This window comes from Sebastes umbrosus, chromosome 2 (assembly GCF_015220745.1).
Source record: "Sebastes umbrosus isolate fSebUmb1 chromosome 2, fSebUmb1.pri, whole genome shotgun sequence".
In the NCBI taxonomy this organism is placed as follows: Eukaryota; Metazoa; Chordata; class Actinopteri; order Perciformes; family Sebastidae; genus Sebastes; species Sebastes umbrosus.
The window spans coordinates 32925888-32944129 of NC_051270.1; the positions used below are offsets into that span (position 1 = coordinate 32925888).

At 39.0% G+C, this 18242-nt stretch overlaps 1 protein-coding gene across 2 annotated transcripts in view; it reads left to right on the forward strand.

Moving 5' to 3' along the window:
- Positions 1–18242, forward strand: part of LOC119476003 (A disintegrin and metalloproteinase with thrombospondin motifs 7) — a 104888-nt gene that overhangs the window by 22128 nt on the left and 64518 nt on the right. The window contains exons 1-5 of one of the 2 annotated variants that reach the window (XM_037749179.1): positions 1093–1164; positions 8124–8207; positions 10512–10636; positions 13107–13256; positions 16522–16665. In XM_037749179.1, the coding sequence (XP_037605107.1) occupies positions 10584–10636; positions 13107–13256; positions 16522–16665 (347 nt within the window). In that variant the 5' untranslated portion in view covers positions 1093–1164; positions 8124–8207; positions 10512–10583. Of the gene's footprint in view, positions 1–1092; positions 1165–8123; positions 8208–10511; positions 10637–13106; positions 13257–16521; positions 16666–18242 lie in introns of those variants that run through there. The other variant, XM_037749173.1, reaches the window with a different exon arrangement.

The window sequence follows — 18242 nt, forward strand, 5'->3', positions numbered from 1 at the left end:
TACATCAGTGTTTCCCGCAGGATTTTGTGAGACTGTGGTGGGTGGACCTCAGACCCTCTGGGGGTGGGGGTGGGGGTGGGGTGGGGTGGGGTGGGGGTCTGGGGGCATGCTCCTCCGGAAGAACATTTTGTAAAGTTGAATGCAAAAATCTGGTGAACTTTGAGAGCACAATGAAGAGGCTTAGATCTATGGAGAACTTGGCAAATCGGGTCGGTTACCGACAGGAGCACTGCGAAGCCGTGAGCCAACTTTACATTTGCACCTTTCCCAGCTGACCTAGAGCCGGTCGTGGCGAGCTGAATCCCCTGCGGCAGACTGCGCAGAAACCACCCGTTGAGAAGTGTAAAAATATGTTTGGTTCATTCTGAAACTGTGGCAGGTCGAGGTAATTAATGAGAAACACTGCGCTACACCATACCACCACATAGTCTTGAGTGGGAAGTAAGCTATTTACATACGGCCACAACGTATCACTATGGCACTCAGAGCTGTAACTATTTTAAGATGGCGATTCGTAATTGACGGTGATAGTAGTATAAATAGATGCATTTATTCAAACATGCAGATTTATTTATTTATTTATTTATTCATTTATTTTTTGATCAGCCTTCCCCGTAGTACCCACGTGGTTAATGCGTAACATGCTCTCATGTTGGACTGAGGGCAGACTGGATGTTAGTGTGACTCACTATCACCTCTCCAGGAACAAGTGGTATTACAAGACAGGACGGGTTTGGGCTAGCTGGTTAGCATGCTCATTTCAGTAGATATCTCTGTAACACAACATATAGACGTCTGTGACATAATGTCAACTGTTATTGTGGCATAATCAGTCATGTGTAGGTTATAAAACAGAACCATTTCTTGGGTGTAATGCAAGTGAAGAGAGTTTGTCATGTTTCATATGTGTTTATAAGAAGAAAGAGTTCAATGTGGTTATAATTTAGGGTACAGTGTTATTTATTGCCAGTGTCATTATTAGGGTGTTGTGCCAGTAGATCGCCAGTAGGTGGCAGTGTCGCTACAGAAGCCGTGTATGTGAAGGGAGCGTCACAGGGAAGTCTCGCGTGAATACGTGAGATAACGAGAATCTCGGTGTACGAGAGAGAAGTAGAATACACTGTGTAGCGATGTCAACCTAAAGCATTATTTTACATTTTGCAGGTAAGCTGGTGATGTTAGTTAGCAATTCTGTGTTAGGGCAATGTTTACACTGTACTTCGGTGACGCTGTGTTCAGTTCAGTGAATGTTTAGCGTGTGTTAGCGTCTGTTTTGCTGCTTCAATTTAGCCAGTTAGCTAGCAGCTAATACGAGGGTTACAGTCGCCATGGTAACGTTAGTAGTAGCGCGGGGCGCTGGGAGCTTTGACAATGAGCCCTCGTGAGGGAGCCCTCCCGTTGCTCATATTAGCCTTTTGCTATGAATATTGTTTATGTTGTTGTTTACTGTTTATTAAGAGATATAAGAAATATGGTGTAATGCTGCTGAGCTAAGTTTATCTAAACAGGAATTATTTCGATATAATACCCTCTAAAGAGTTTAGAGATGGTGTAATCTTTGATTTTGTGCATTTCTGGCATTTTGTTACTGTTCTTGTGAATAAGTGAGATAATGAAAATCTCTGTGTACAAGATAGAAGTAGAATACACTGTGTAGTGATTGTCAACCTAAAGCATTATTTTACATTTTGCAGAACATCTTAAATTAATGTGTAGCACCAGACTGAGCCTGTGGGACATCATTCTGTGCACCGCTACATTATCTCTCCACATTCTGTTGATAATGTTAGTTCACTTTTTAAATGTTTTAAACTAACATGCTGGCCAGGATCTTACACATTGCACCTTTAAAGCTAATGTTACATAGAAAAAATCCTCCCAGATATTTGGAATGCAGAGTTACAGGATGTTTGAACATCTTCACAGATGTTTTGGAGGGTACTGCAGTTTGGCACCAGAATCTGTTTCAGTTTTTCCATCCGTGTGTCAGGTAACACAATGGATGGATTAAACTCTTCTCACCATCAGTGTTATTATTGCCACCTAGTTAGGGGTTAAGCAAACTGACTCCTTGTCTGTTATTGATTAGCACATACTGTAAGTGGGTTTTTCCAAAATAAAGTCATGTCACTGCAGCTACTGAATGTGCTTTCAGAGGACAGAATATCAGGAAAGGGAATTCACTGACAGAGAAGCCCGCGGATTAACAGACTTAACAGACAATAATACACAGAGGAAGCGGCCATTATTCCTCACATCCTCTCGTGGTCCTCTACACTCCAGCTTTGAACTTTAAAGACCCAAACGATTCAGCTTTGTGAAAACAATCTTGCACAGGATCAAGGGAAACAACCTCTTACCCAAACAATAAGTAATGGCATCATCTTCCTCAGCCACCAGCTGCTCCATTGTCTCATCACCGACGCCGTCGCCAAGTTGTCAACTTTACAAGAGGTTCATATTTTTGTATTTTGCCCTACTGTGTGCACCCAGCGGTATGATTTACACACATGTAACAGCCAGGATAGTCAATTTTAGCAGAAGCTCTTTCACAAAAATAGCTTCCAACTTCCTTTCACATGGTGATCTCTTATGGTTATTTATTGCGTTTTCTCTGGGATATTAATTACAGCCATATATTAACAAACAAACAAATCACATGGGCATAAAGAAAGGTGCAGTAGAAATCCAGAAAGCACTATCTACCCTTCAAGACTGGGTGTAAGTGTGCCATGCAGCATGTGGCTTGAGAGGAAACATGTAAAATCAACAGCACATTGTTGCTTTAAATAGCCGCAGCTCTATTTTTATTCACAAGATAAACAATAGAGAAACATGGATAAAGATAGGCTGAAAGCAAATTTAATGCTGCTGTTAAAATGTGTTGCAAAGTTGATTCAGCTACGAGATGTGCACCACAAATAGCTGTGAATGGGCGCTACTATGAGACACAACAAGTTTTGATGAATAACGTCCTTTATGTCAAGTGCCTCAGTGTGCACAGAAGGTTTTAGTGCGTAGACGTTTTACCTGAGAACAAGAAAAATGTCAGTATTATGAGTGTTGCTTCTACAACTCTACTCAACTTTATAAATAACTTCTTGAGTCTGATGACAGATCAGTTAGTATAAGGTTATTGTTATTGCAGAATAAGGTGCTCTCTCCTGCTCCTCGGCATCAATCTGCTGGAGTTTCTCGACTGTATATTTGAGGTCATCCTACTTTATAGCCACTTATGTTCACTGGTTAAGTACAGCAGCATGTTAGCTTCAGCTGAACAGTGAAATACTTATAATACTTTGTTGAACAAAGCATTTGTTGTGTTGAAATCTAGTTAGAAGGTCGGAGCTTCATGCATAATGAATGAATGACTGCATGATTTATGTAGAGTATAGAATGGGGCTATTATTAAAAATAATCTAGTATTGTTTTGGACCAGCTTGCCTTTATTTGAGTTTGAACACAAGATAAGTGACGGCTATAGAAGTGAGACAGAGAGAGGTTATGATATGCCACAAAGGTCAAACATGATGTTGTGATTATAGTATATGGACAGCGTCCCTTTACTATAATCCATAAAGGAACAGTGTGTAAGATTCCAGGGGATCCATTAACAGAAATGGAATATAATATTCATAACTATGTTTTCATTAGTGTATAATCATATGAAACCAAGAATCGTTGTGTTTTCATTAGCTTAGAAATGAGCCCTTCATATCTACATAGGGAGCGAGTCCTCTTCACAGAGTCCACCATGTTGCTCCTCCATGTTTCTACAGTAGCCCAGAACGGACAAATCAAACGCTGGCCCTGGAGGGAGACTTTTGTGTTTTTACGTTACCTGAAGGCCACCGTAGTTCTCCGACAGTGTTCAATAATCGTTGTCTTACTTCCGGCGTTACCACGGTTTTGCACTCGGCGGCTCACGTTGCCGCAGTCTTGGAAAGGGAGGAGTGAGCGAAGGGGTACTCAATTGGTTGCAATCTGCAACCTCACCACTACATGCTGCCAAATCCTACACACTGTACCTTTAAACAACCAATATTGCATAACAGCATATCCCAGGCAGCTCAATTTATCTGTGATAAACACAGATGAGCTTCTATTGTAATTGATACCATTTCTGTAGCCAGGATCAAGGTACACTTGAAATGAACGAGCACGACATGTTGTTTGAACACGTCTGAAGGCAAAAGTGTCTGCCACATTATAAGGCAGGACGAAAATGTTTGGGGGTTGGAGTTGTTTTGTTACACGCTGTGTAATAATCTGACAAGTATTTAGTTTGAAGCATACTGACAATCTTCCTTTTTCTAGCATCTTTACTTCTTTAGTAAATGCACTTACAGTCATTTATCTGTTACTCATCTGTGCAGTTTTTTGCTCCACTCAGAGGCTCATTACTGTCAATCTAAACACAACCTGTTGTGGAAAAATGCCGTTAATGTTGAATAGAAAATAATCCAACATATTACATCTGTGCTCTGGAGTCGATGCAAAATAGTGCTGTTATCTGCAACAGCAAGTGTGATGCATGCTTCCAATCTCACAAGGCACTTCCTGCAGAATATAATGAGACCTTTAAAGTTTGGTGTTGCTCTGTGAAGAAGCCTTTATTGAGCTAGGTGATAATGATGCTCACAGTTTTGCATCTCATCAGTGTGAGTCCCTTTCACCTCAGACCTTTGTTTCTCACTTCTCGTTTCTCAATATGTTGACCTTGATCGCTCCCCGTTCTCCAGTAATAAACCCCCACGCTGCCTCTTCATGCCCTTTATAAAGCAGAGCTCTGTATTGTCACACGCCACCTCAGCTCAAGACCACGAGTCACTTTCAAAGCTATAGGCTTATTTAAGTGCAGTCTATTTCTACACTCCATTCACGTGATTTTTCCAATGACAAAACCACCTAAGCAAACCATCTTCCTTTAGAATAAGGAATTATTCTAGGGTTTAGGTCGCCAGTTTCTACACAGTTCATGTTAGTTGAGCACAAAGAAACTCAAAGCTGCAGTGACCCAAAGTAAACTGACTACAAGGTTAAATGTGGAACATGTGTTGTAACATGTGCTGTAGCATTACTGGTGGGCACTGATGTTGCAATGGAACGAACAATTGACTTTCACTTCTTGGCAATAGAGTGCTACAGGAATGAGTCCTAAAACCCGGAAATTAGTTAATGTTTTTTTTTAATTGGTGTTTAGTTAGATGCTTGAAATAAGATCTGTGGTTAACACAAGCTGAAGAGATTTTAATGTTTTGTTCCATGATATAAAATACATCAATAAATATCCCAAGTGGCTAGATGAGACTACTAAACATCACTATGCCGACTCGTCCGCCTTTACAGTCTTGTTGTGTATATTCGTGCTCTTGCGACCGTGGTGTAGTTTGTTCATGGCCTAACGTTCGATTTTTACTTTTCGCGATTGCATTTCCGCTTCAAAAATCATAGATGTGGTGTTCAGTTGAGGAGATTATCTTGCTGAACAAAACGTTTAAGTATCATAAACGTGTGTTTGCCACAGAGCTTATTTTCTGCAATAATCCAAAACCCGATGGAAAAATCCCATTGGCTTTTTGTCGAGGGAACCCAGGGTGATGCCAACTTCCTGGTTGGCCTACAGAAATACGTCATCCCTGGAGCACTCTATGGTTGTGTCCGAAATTCCATACGAACATGCTATTTAATACGCTTAAAAAGTATGTGAGATTTTTAGAATGTCCGAAACCTTAGTATCAATAGTACGCCAATTGCATACTATTTCTGGTGAAATATTACAGTATACAATGCTGGACAGTACATTGGCATAAATATCCCACAATGCAATGCAATAGTGACAACAACCTTCATAACAGACATTGACGGACAGCTCTGTAACGTCAATAACTATTCAATTTAAGTGTAAGTATGAGATTTGTTTGATTCACTTTGCTAGTATTTTAAATTAATTCAGACTTGATTCCTACAAATCATCATTTGGTCACATGAGGTTGGCACAGGTTACCATGGTTACACGTCTCCAACTAGCAAGGAGGCTCACAGGAAGTGACGACGTAAATTACTGCTCAGTGCGTCCGAAAAGATACGTACTGCTCTTTATTTACACAAAAGTATGTTGAACGATAGTACACATATTGGGTAGGTAGTGCATGGTGTGTGATTTTGGACGCAGCCTATGTACATAAATGTGATAACACAAAGTCACTTTATGAATTTGATTGGATAGCAATATAAACAGATTTACAGACATCCCGCCCCCTTCTGACTTAAAATTGATTATTTGCCAATCAGCTGTCAGTTAATGAGTAACGCCGCCTTCAAGTTCGGTTACATCAGTGACGCCGTAACATTAGGCGATGTTAACAGACTAGCAAGCACACAACAGATTTGACAATGACCTCAGCAAATAGCCAGGCCACAAAAAGGCAAAAAATACACTATTGGGTATCGTCAAGCGCCACTTCACCAAAGTCCAGTGACTTTTCATGGGACTTTCCGGCTGGTAGCAGTCTACGAACAGAGAAGATAAGGGAGCTGAAACAATGCTAGAAAGACCTTCTTTTACCAAACTGATGAAGAAGGACAAAACGGCAACAGAGGCTTCGTTTAGTGGCGCACATCCTAACGAAACACAAAAAGCCCTTTGCGGGATTGTAACAGAGGCGATGACTGTGGTGGCTGAAACATTATTAAAGGACCATAAACCGTAAGCAGGAAATTATGTCTGCTATTGGCCACATCAATTTAGTCAAAGTAGCTCTCAGAGTAAAACGGTTGGAGATCTCTGGTCAAGGCATTTAGACGTTCAATATTTAGTAAGAGCATGTAATAAATAAAGCGTAGCTCTAAAAGCTTTGGTGTTAAGAGGTTGGATTGTTGTTAAAAGGCTGGATGCACCTCTGAGGTCTGAGGTTATTCAATATTTGTATCCCTCAATAAAGGGATTCATCTGAATGACTCAGGTTAACTTGTAAATTGATCCTGTTCTGCTCAAGGTTTCTACCTGTTAAAGGGGAGCTATATAAATACAATTTAGAGTGAGTTGCTTAAGCTCCAGTGGGTGTAGGTCTTCCTCAAACAAATAAATCCATAAAACTATTGAAATTTAATGTCTTTCTAATATGCCTAAATGCATCACAACTTTTATAGTCTTTATTCATTATGCTTTATTTATTTATTATTATTTATAGTCTTATTGTTTGTTTGATGTTGTTTGATTCTCTATGTAACATTCAGACATATACGCCTAGGTTTTGTAACAGTAATAACATTGTAAGTGGAAAAATGACTGAACATGGACAAACATTTAGCCTTGAGTGTTTAGTACATTAATTAAGGTGAATTTTAGGCCTTTTAACAGCGTCTTTTCACAGACTTTTCAGTGTTCCACATTTCGGACATGATTGTCCCACATTAAATAAATCAAGATTTGTCTGTGAAAACTTGGCATTAGAGTTCTGATATGTCTACTATTTCTTTTATGAGTGTGATATCTACATTTTTTGGACACAACCTGGGGATTTCGGAGTAGTACTGGGTTTGGATTTAATATATTGGCTTCATAACACAATATATTCCAGAAATCTGAAATGCAAAAAATGTCCCACATTAGGCTAATTCAACCTGATTGAATTCATAAAAGGAAAAAATGAATGAAAGAAATCAAAATGACCAAACACAGGACAAGATGTCTCTGAGAAGTCAAATGTTTCACTCATTGTGTCTTTTTAAATGTTGTGTTTAAGTGTGTGCATTGGCCTTGACAACAACAGTTAAATTACTTCCATGATCTGTAATACGACATTCTTTCTTTTAAAATATGAAACTTAATTTCAAGATCAGATTGTTGAGTGTTTCTCTATAAGGAAATTAGGAAATGAATGTCTTTCTACCACATACGACTCACAGCAGCAACCTGTTAGCCTTGGGTTACACAAAGGCTAATTATATGGAGCAAATTATACAATAATAATACAGGATATAATTAATTAGTGATTTTTTATCATCACCCTATATATTGTATAAATTGTCTCATTAGAATTATTTTGATCTACCCACTCCTTCCCCTAACCCATGGTAGGTAGGAATCATGTTTAATGTAGTGTGTTTTTCTTTTTCAGGTGGCAGGTCTGTTCCGAGATGCCAGTATTGGAAACGCAATCAACATTGTGGTTGTTCGACTCATCCTACTGGAGCAGGATGAGGTAAAAACGTTTGTTATGATGATGAAATGTGGTTAGTTTGAAAAAAAAAAAAAAAGGTAATAAGTTTTATTCCTCAAAGGCATACTGAACAGAATGGTTATGTGTGCACACAATCAAGCTCAAAATAATTATTTCAAACTAACAGGTAGCTTGATTGAATTCATTCAAACACAACACACAAAGCCCAATATTGAACTGTGTTGTAAAACTGAAGTAGTTTTGTTAATTCTCGTTGCCTCACCGCTTCACTTGAGGGAAAATCAAACACGACAATTCAATTCACTGCATTTCACTTTGTTTTCTGTGAGGAACTTAATTTGTGCTGTAGACAAATAGGACATGTAAAAACATATAAAACATGCATATAAAAAAATAATACCTAATTCACATACAAAAGGTAAGGATAAAAAACATGGGGTAAGAGCCATGTTAAGAGCCGGGGGCAGTAAGTGCAACAGTGCTGCCCTCCCGGTACGAAGTACAACCTGTTGTACTTCTACACTGTGAAGATTGAATTCAAATATATCATTAAGAGTGGTATCGATCTTCTCATCTAAGCCTTGGCAAGAAAGCAAATACTGGTAAGCGTGTTCCCCAAAATGTCGAACTATTCCTTTAACTTTCTTCTATAACATAATAGTAGCTTGAGTTTTAAATAAAAAGTGAGAGTGCTGATGCATTACAGCACAGACACTCTTACAAGTTTTGATATTTAAAAACATGAAGTCTTTTTCTTGCCACTTTATACTTTTTATGAATTGATTCTTTATTGGAGACACTGATAAAGACAAAAGCAGATAAATGTATAGATAAGATCAAAGATAACATTAATACTGAATGTTTTTATATCTGTATTGTAACACAGTTTAGTTCATTTGTCCTTTATGATACCTGGTCCACTAATGGCTGATCCATTAGCTTTAGTAAGAGGTGATTTATTTTGGAAAAAAAATACATAGTGAATTGCAACTATGTATTTGATGAGTGACACCAACATGTTTTATCTCAGTAGTTTCATTACCTTTTGATGCTTTGGATATGGAAGTCTGTGCCACGCCCATTTTAGGGTTTATGGTGCCATTTTAAAACATAGATGAACATTTTCTTTGTAGATGGAATTAATTGTCTATGTGAAACTAATTCTGAAAGTCTAACAGGTATTATGATTGATGATTATTATGATTATGAAAACAGAAAACTCTATTCAAACAGGTTTATGAATAAAACCTGTTTGAATAGAGTTTTCTGTTTTCATAATCACATTCATAATCACTTATACTACGGTTGTTCTAGTTCGAAATAATTTCTGCTTTTACATTGTTGGCTGCAATCAACACTTATCAGATAGAACTTACATGTTTCCTGTATTGTCCTTCACAGCAGCAGATCTGAAATCAGGATCAGAATGAGAAATACTTTATTGATCCTCGGGGGGGGGAATCGAGGATGTAACATGTAAATTATGTATATAATGCTACAATATAAACACAGTATATGTAAAGAAATATAAGTAAATAATAAAATAACATTTTTAAAATGAGAGTAATTACTTAATAGTACTAATATTTGCATTAATTAAGACGTGCAATATGTAACAAATAACCACAATAATATAATAATAGTTATTACACGGCTGTGTTGAATACTCGATTCTGATCAGTCAATCACAGCGTTCTGCGGTCTGTAATTTCTGTATAACAGACCGTTGCTATGTATAACAGACCGTTGCTATGGGCGCAGTTCTGATGTCGGACTCTGGCGGACCGCTTTTGTCAAAATATTGATTTCTTCAGGAAGTAGCCGTGTAATAAGTGGGATAATGTACAGCTAGCGGGTCATTGTTGTGCAGCATCGCCCTGTCGGAGATTCTTTCACAACAATGACATTAAATACATTAACCCTTACACAATAAGATATAGATGTGGCTAAAACTAATTCAAGTGTAACAAATGTGACAAATCAGCCTGAAAAAAATGCATGTTCATATGCGTCACTAGTTATCCTGGTCATCGTGTGTACAAAACAAAATATATACAACACACTACTGTATGATGCCATGTCCATTTGTCTAAGTGGGTGTTTTAGTGCCCACTGAAAGGCTGCATTGAATGCTGAAAGCGGATGTGGTGCAATTTAGCTGCACTTAAAGCAACTACTTTATCACATTTTCCCTCAAATAGAGTCTGTATTTTTCTCTTTCCAGCACACTGTAAACAACCCATTATGGTACACTGGCTGCTAACTGTTGTAATTGTTTACTTTATGTTCTCTTCCCTTCATGTCAACGTGACACGTGGATAACAGGATGACTTAAAGATTACGCACCACGCTGACAACAGCTTGAACAGCTTCTGTAAGTGGCAGAAGAAACTCAACATGAAAGGAGAGGAACACCCGCTGCACCACGATGTAGCCGTTCTGCTCACTAGGTAAATAAAAATTCAATTCACCACGCTCTCTTTTTTTCTTTCTCAACCGCACAGTATCACGTCTCCCAAGAGAGTCGATTCGTAATTGTTTTTTTATGATTTCATCCCAGAGCAGTTATTGATTTACTGATTGAGACGGTGGCAGAGAGAAGAATCAAAGCTGCATGCATCCGTATCTATTTGATATCTTAACAGTCACCAGCTGTAATTAACACTGCCAATGTCCTCAATAAATAAACTGCAGGTACAATGTAAAGGGGAAAAAAAAGATTAATCAATCCGGGTGATGAACAACAATCATCATCCACCCCTTACTGATGCAAGGTTTCTCCCTGAACTCTCATCATTCACTAAATAAGCTGCCAGTTTGAAGGTCTCCTTTTCAAACAACCATTTCAGACGATTTGAGTCATTCATACAGTATCCAGCAGCTCTCTTGTATCCTTCAAATCATTTAAAAAAGATTACAAAATTCCCAGTGCAAAAGGCAATAAGGAACAAAATTACATTCCTTTCTTATTTCTCTCAGATCCCACACTGGACAAATTCAATTTTTCTTCTTCCAAAGCAGCGTACCAACCTGTTTCATTATGAAGGAGAAGCTCTATTCTGGGCACAAATGGACCTCCTTTTCTGTGATAGATAAAGAACATAATTTTCAGTAAAAAAGGATCATTCTAATTTCACCTATTTTACTTCAGTTCAGTTTTGTGAATCAGTTTTCCCTTTAAAGATACATTATCACTCTTTCCTGTCTTAAGTATTTGATTTACAACACCTATCATACAAGTTCTTTAACCAGGGCCCATTTTGTTATTTATCCCATTTAAATATTATTTTAGCTTGTAAATTATTGCCCATATTGATTAAATTATTCCAGTGATACTCAACTTGTGGGTCAGATTTTGCCGGGTGGCACGTTGACCATTTTCTAATTAAAATGAAAATAAATTGATTCACAAATTTTATACTATTAATGTAAACAAGGTGACATAGCCACACTGGAAAGCACTGAAGTAGACCATCCATCCATCATCTGTAGCAGCTTATCCTATTCAGGGTCGCGGGGGAGCTGGAGCCGATCCCAGCTGACATTGGGTGAAGGCGGGGTACACCCTGGACAGGTCGCCAGATTATCACAGGGCTGACACATAGAGAAAGACAACCATTCACACTCACATTCACTCCTACGGGACATTTAGAGTCATTAATTAACCTGCATGTATTTGGACTGTTGGAGGAAGTTGGAGAACCCGGAGAAAACCAATGCTAACACGGGGAGAACATGCAAAGAAGGGCCCCAATAAAGGCCCCTAGCCGGGTTTGAATCTCCACCGTGCCTGAAATAGACTAATAGAGCTTTTTTATGATAAAAAGTTCCAGGGGAGGATCCCCCGGACCGACAGAAGTCTGAGCTAAACCAGCTAAACTGAAACTAGTGTCAATCCTTGTGTCAAGTTAATTTAGTTAATAAGTCAGTTAATTTGAAAAAAAATAAAGAATTTCAGAGAAAGATGAGTTATGGACCTTTTAATATTTATTCATTTTATTCGATAAATATTATTAATGTTTGTTTATTAACTGGCCCCTGGCCTGGATATACAAACCTTCCACTGAACATCACAAGCTCCCACCTCATATCTCCTGTTATTGCTAAAGTTGGAGCATAGCTATTAACTCCAAGGAAATATCGCATGGCTCAGTTATGAATAGCTTCCCTCCTGGGGTAACTCCCTCTCACACATGAAGGGCTGTTTACTATTCATTTGAAATTTGAACTACTGTTCGATTGTAGAGAAAATAAAATATTAAGTATTTACGATAAATATTCTTTCTGTAATTGTGTTCAAATTTAAATTCACAGTCTATTAGCGCAACAGATTGAAGTAGTAAGAACGTTTTTGCTGTTTAAATCGTTAAAAATATGTAAGGAAAATTAGATATATTTTATTTAGGTTTTGGGTTGTGTTTTTGTGTTAAGGCATTTAAAAGTTGTTTTGTTTTTTAACCTTTTTATTGTATGCATTTAGTGTTTCAAGATTAAAAAAAAATAAAATAAAAAAAAAAGTTCTCACAGGTTTTTCAATTCATGTGAAAAATAGTCAGTTGTTTAATTTATTATATAAGAGGGATTTATTACATTCATGACAAACAAATGGTGGCTAATATTCTAATTAACATCAGTGAGACATGAAGTCGATGGAGTAGAAGCGCTGCTGGGTCTCTGTGGTAATCACATACAGGTGCTCAGTGAGACATTTGATGAGTAAATGCAGTTTGCAGCAGATTGGATTGTTCCCTCTGTTTCCCACCACCTACTGTATCTCCCGTAGTTTTTCACCTCCCATCGTTATCGTTTTTATCTGCTCTCCGTCACCTTGTAATTCACACCTCTGATGTGTCGTCTTTCATGTTGCCTTCTGAATCACCCGACATCTGGCCAACGCTCCACACTTTTCTCTTTTCACAGGAAAGACATCTGTGCAGCCATCAACATGCCCTGCGAGACGCTGGGGCTGTCCCATGTGGCGGGGATGTGTCAGTCCCATCGCAGTTGCAGCATTAGTGAGGACACTGGCCTCCCGTTGGCCTTCACTGTGGCTCACGAGCTGGGACACAAGTAAGGCTCCACTGCACACACACACACACACACACACACACACAAAAATGCACATTATAATGTTCTGCTTTACGTTCACATTGTCAAATAAGGAGCAGAAAAGAAACAAGATTGATCAACTCTGATTAGTTCACCAAAATGCAATTGATTGTTCGCCCTCAAGCTTTCTGTTCTCACACGGCACTGCAGTTTACTATTGTAACTCCGGCACATTTACCACTTGAATTTCTGAGCAATTTTTATAACACCGGGTCCTTGATTTCAGGCAGAAGTAGACAAAAGCAGGCCTCTCCTTTCTAGCTGACCTTTTCTGGCTGAATTAACTGTTGCTAGCAGATTTTATCAGCTGCAGCAAAGTTAGCTAATTAAACTTGCACTCATTAAGTTGCTCATTACGACTATTTTATCGCAATTCTTTCATCCTCTTAATTACCACTTTTAACATTTGTGCTTGAGGATTTTTTTTCCTCAAATGATTCCACAACAGACTTAGTAATTAGAGGAAATTAACAACACAAACAAAAACAAGAAAGCATAAGCTTTCTCAGAAAGGAACAGCAATCAATAAAACAAAAGCCATATAAGGTAATCTTAAAACAGGGGAATAGCACAGGACTGGCTCCAGCTCCAAATGGGTTAAACTAATGAAAACTCATAATTAATATTCCATAGCAACCAGTTAGCTGAGACCACATGCAGCCCTCCTTTATACAGCTATTTGTGATGGTTTATATGTGGGAGTACTTAGAGAAAACAGAAGAGTGGAGGGGAAGCAGTTGCCATTTTTTAATCTATACTGTATGTCTGTCACTGAGGAATAAAGCACTGAAAGAAAGGCTCATACTTCTTATCTGAGACAGTGGGATTACAAGGGTGAGAATATACAGTAATTATTATGTAACATTAATTAGTACAGCCACATTATTTGTAATACAAACAATTTGAATTTTCCTTGAGAAAACATGTTTTCCCACATTGTTTGCTGTGGCAAAGCTTGTAGGTTGTACAATGACAGCCTTCGACATGTAATCTAATATCTAAAAAAAATTCCTTTTTTTAATGTAACTGAACTATTGGATTGGATTTAAAGACCATCCTGATTTTTTTTTTTAAAAACAGATGCATATCCTGCACAGAGACCAGATGTTCCTCTAATTTAATTAAATTTATGCCCTCTGTATTTTGATTGGTCACATGTAACCACATTGTTTGAAAACAGGTTAGAGAAATAACACAAGCACATACAGAAGTCAAACCATCGACTGCAAACATTGCCTCCTATACTCCATCGATCCGTTTCCCAATTCTACGTGCAGCTTGCAATTATACTCCCATTCTCTTCAGACTAATTCAATTTGACTTCAATCAATGAAAACTGTGTGCGGTTGGTAGCCCCATCGTATTTGTTCATCTTGATTGTTGTGGTCGAGCTGAGCCTGACGTATACCTTTTTAAAATTACTTACTTACTTAATTTGTTCTCCACCATGTGTGTGCGGTATGTTTGGCAGCTTGTCCTGGATGTATGTTCAGAGTGTTCTTTGTTGAATGTACAAACAAGTCCTGTATAGACAGGAGCCCATTGTGAATACAGCAGTCCTTCCTATAAGGAGAAAAATGGCTCCAACAGTGGACTGACAGACTGAGGTTGTTTTCAGCATTCAAAAGTACAATAGTACAAATATTCTTTTTTTTAAAGAGGACCTATTATGCTCATTTTCAGGTGCATACTTGTATGTCTGGTTTCTACTAGAACATGTTTACATGCTTTAACGTTCAAAAAACACTTTATTTTTCTCATACCGGTTGTGCTGCAGCACCTCTTTTCACCTTCTGTCTGAAATGCTCTTTTTGAGCTCTAACTAACTTTGTTTGAGGGGGTGCCAAACTAGCTGCTAAGTAAAGTGTGTTACTTGGTGACATCATCACGTTACGGAAGAAAAGGCAGGACTTCAATCAAGGCATTTCAGGCCTTTCAGGAGCAGTGTTTCTGTAACTCCCTTTGGCGTTTTGGCTTTACTGTAACTTTACAGACCTTTTACATGCACAAAAACTATATAACACACTAAAGGAAAGGGTAAAAGCATAATAGGTCCTCTTTAAAGGATGTATTCGTAGTTTTGTTACTTTCTCATAATTAGCTGATAAACTATACCAGCAACCTTTGTCATTTTAGCTAACGACCGCTAGGTCTGATGATGTCACCCTTTTCTTTGTTAAAATGTCAAATGTGGTAAAAACAGGAACAATGTTTAGTTGCTATTTAATCAGATGTTGACACGAAATTCATGTGAACATAAGCTTCATTTTACATGAAGCTTCAATTGTGACTTTGAGTGTAATAGTCATTTTCAAAATCGGCAACAAGACACATACAAGCGTTGAATTTATCTGTTGAAACTCTACTTTCTTAAAGGAACAGTGTGTAGCATTTCGGGAAATCTATTGACAGAAATGGAATATAATATTCAAAACTGTTTTCATTAGTGTATAATCACCTGAAACTAAGAATCGTTGTGTTTTCGTTAGCTTAGAATGAGCCCTTCATATCTACATAATGAGCGGGTCCTCTTCACGGAGTCCGCCATGTTGCTCCGCCATGTTTCTACAGTAGCTCAGAACGGACAAACCAAACACTGGCTCTAGAGAGAGGCTTTCACGTTTTTACGTTACCTGAAGGCCACCGTAGTTCTCCGACACACTTGTGAAACTGCGGTAACGTGAGCCGCAGAGTGCAAAACCGTGATACCACCAGCCGCTGTCTGACTTGCGTTGCTCCTAAAGTAGTGTTATTATGGTATGGATGACCTCTGAGTGAGGCGAACGGCGTTACCGCGGTTTTGCACTCGGCAGTTCACGTTACCGCAGTCTTGGAAAGGGAGGAGTGAGCAGAGGGGTACTCAGTTGGTTGCAATCTGCAACCACACCACTAGATGCCGCCAAATCCTACACACTGTACCTTTAAACTTTCTCACAATTCACTTATTTTTAACCAGCATCTATCAGCCATTAGTAGAAATGCTTCTGAAGGCACCAAATCAGCTGCTTGTGTCTCACTGCACTTGTCATTCTTGTTGCTCTGCTTTTTACATTAAAAGATCAAGAACAGTTTATTTGTTTTCTTTGATCACTGCTGTGCACTGATTTTTGTTGCTGTAATGTCTTTGTAGCTCACCACTGTTGCACTTGTAGCTTGAAGTACGTGTTACGTGTTGTACCCACTCACTTTAATTGCCCTCTCTGTGGGATGTGCTCTTATGTCGCAGCTTTGGGATTCAGCATGATGGCAACGGTAATGACTGTGAACCCATTGGGAAACGACCTTTCGTCATGTCTCCACAGCTCCTGTACGGCACCTCCCTGCCCAGGTGGTCACGCTGCAGTCGCCAGTATATCACCCGCTTCCTAGAGTGAGTGACACACATGCTGTATGAATACATTGCTGTCTAACGTGTGACTGAGTTTGTGTGTTGTGTGTCACGTTTTCCTGTGTCCACAACATTTTGAATGCAATCATGTACTATAAAGGTATCGGAGGTCATCCGCAATATATATAGCCTGCACTATATGTACGGAAGAAAAAAGAGTTTCTGTTGTACCTGGGGTTCTATGAATGGATGACCTCCAGATTCCTCCGTCACATTGAATCTGGAAGAAAATTATGGCAGCTGGGTCTCACACTGAGGCATGCTGTACACTCTGCCATCTCAGGTCACTGCTGATTATCCTGCACATACACACGAGGGAGAGAGGCCAGGGGTGATATCTGACAAAGTGCACAAAGTCCAACTTTTTTCTCCTTGTTCTCCAAGCAGCAATCCAATACCAGCGCTCTCTTTTTCTGTATGACTCAACCTCACTAAGTGGAACTAATTGCGATCAATCATTGAATTGGTGGATGTGCACTGTACTTATCTGTGCATGTTATTATGTTGTGGACAGTGTTGACCTACCCAATATGTGTACTATAGTTCAACATACGTTTGTACGAGTAAACAGTAGTATGTATCTTTTCGGACGCACTGAGCAGTAATTTACGTTCGAGAGCTTCCTCGCCGGTTGGAGACCTGTAACCATGGTAACCCGTGCCAACCTCATGTGACCAAAACGACGGTTTGTGAAAGTCAAAGTCAGAATTAATTTAAAATATATATTACACCTAGCAAAGAGAAATCTTATACTTAAATTGAAGCATTATTGACGTTACCGAGCTGTCCGTCAACGGCTGTTATGAACGTTGTCATCACTACCATATTGCATTTGTGGGATATTTATGCCGCTGTAGTGTCCAGTGTTGCAAACTGTCATATTTCACCAGTCATAGTATGCACTTCGTGTACTATTGGTTTCATACAAAGGTTTCGGACTTACCAAAATAATCTAATTTCCTGTTTTAGCGTACTAAATAGCAGTTAGTATGGAATTTTGGTCGCAACCTTAGTCTTAGTCTTAAGACAAAATGATTATTAGTTTTAGTCACATTTTAGTCATTCTTACCTTCATAGTTGTAGTAGCGGAAAAACAGTTTAGTCATTACTTTTCGAAAAAAAATGTTCTCTCTTAAAGGGACTATTTGTAACTTTCAGAAATGCTTCTTAACAGCGACACCTGTGGCCGTGAAATCAACGAAAGTCAGCGTCGGGCTCGCGCTTGCTCGCTCTCAATATACCTGAACGAGCATCACTCAAAACAGTGAGGCGACACACGTCAGCTAAAACCACAATATCACTCTATATTTCAGCTGCTTGGCAGTAATGTTAGCTGACCAGACGAAGGTCTCTCCATGAACATGATTTAGATCTGATCCCAGTGTTGGCTTTTCCTGCCTAAGTGCAGGCTGAAGCAGCGGCGCTCTGCAGCGTGTCTCCCTGCTCTCTCCTCCCGCAGCTGGAGAGAGCAGAGGAGACACCGGCACCCGGTCGGTAATGAGAGGGTAACGTTACTAGCTAAGGAGCTCCGTCACTTCACAAGACACGGGAAACCTCTG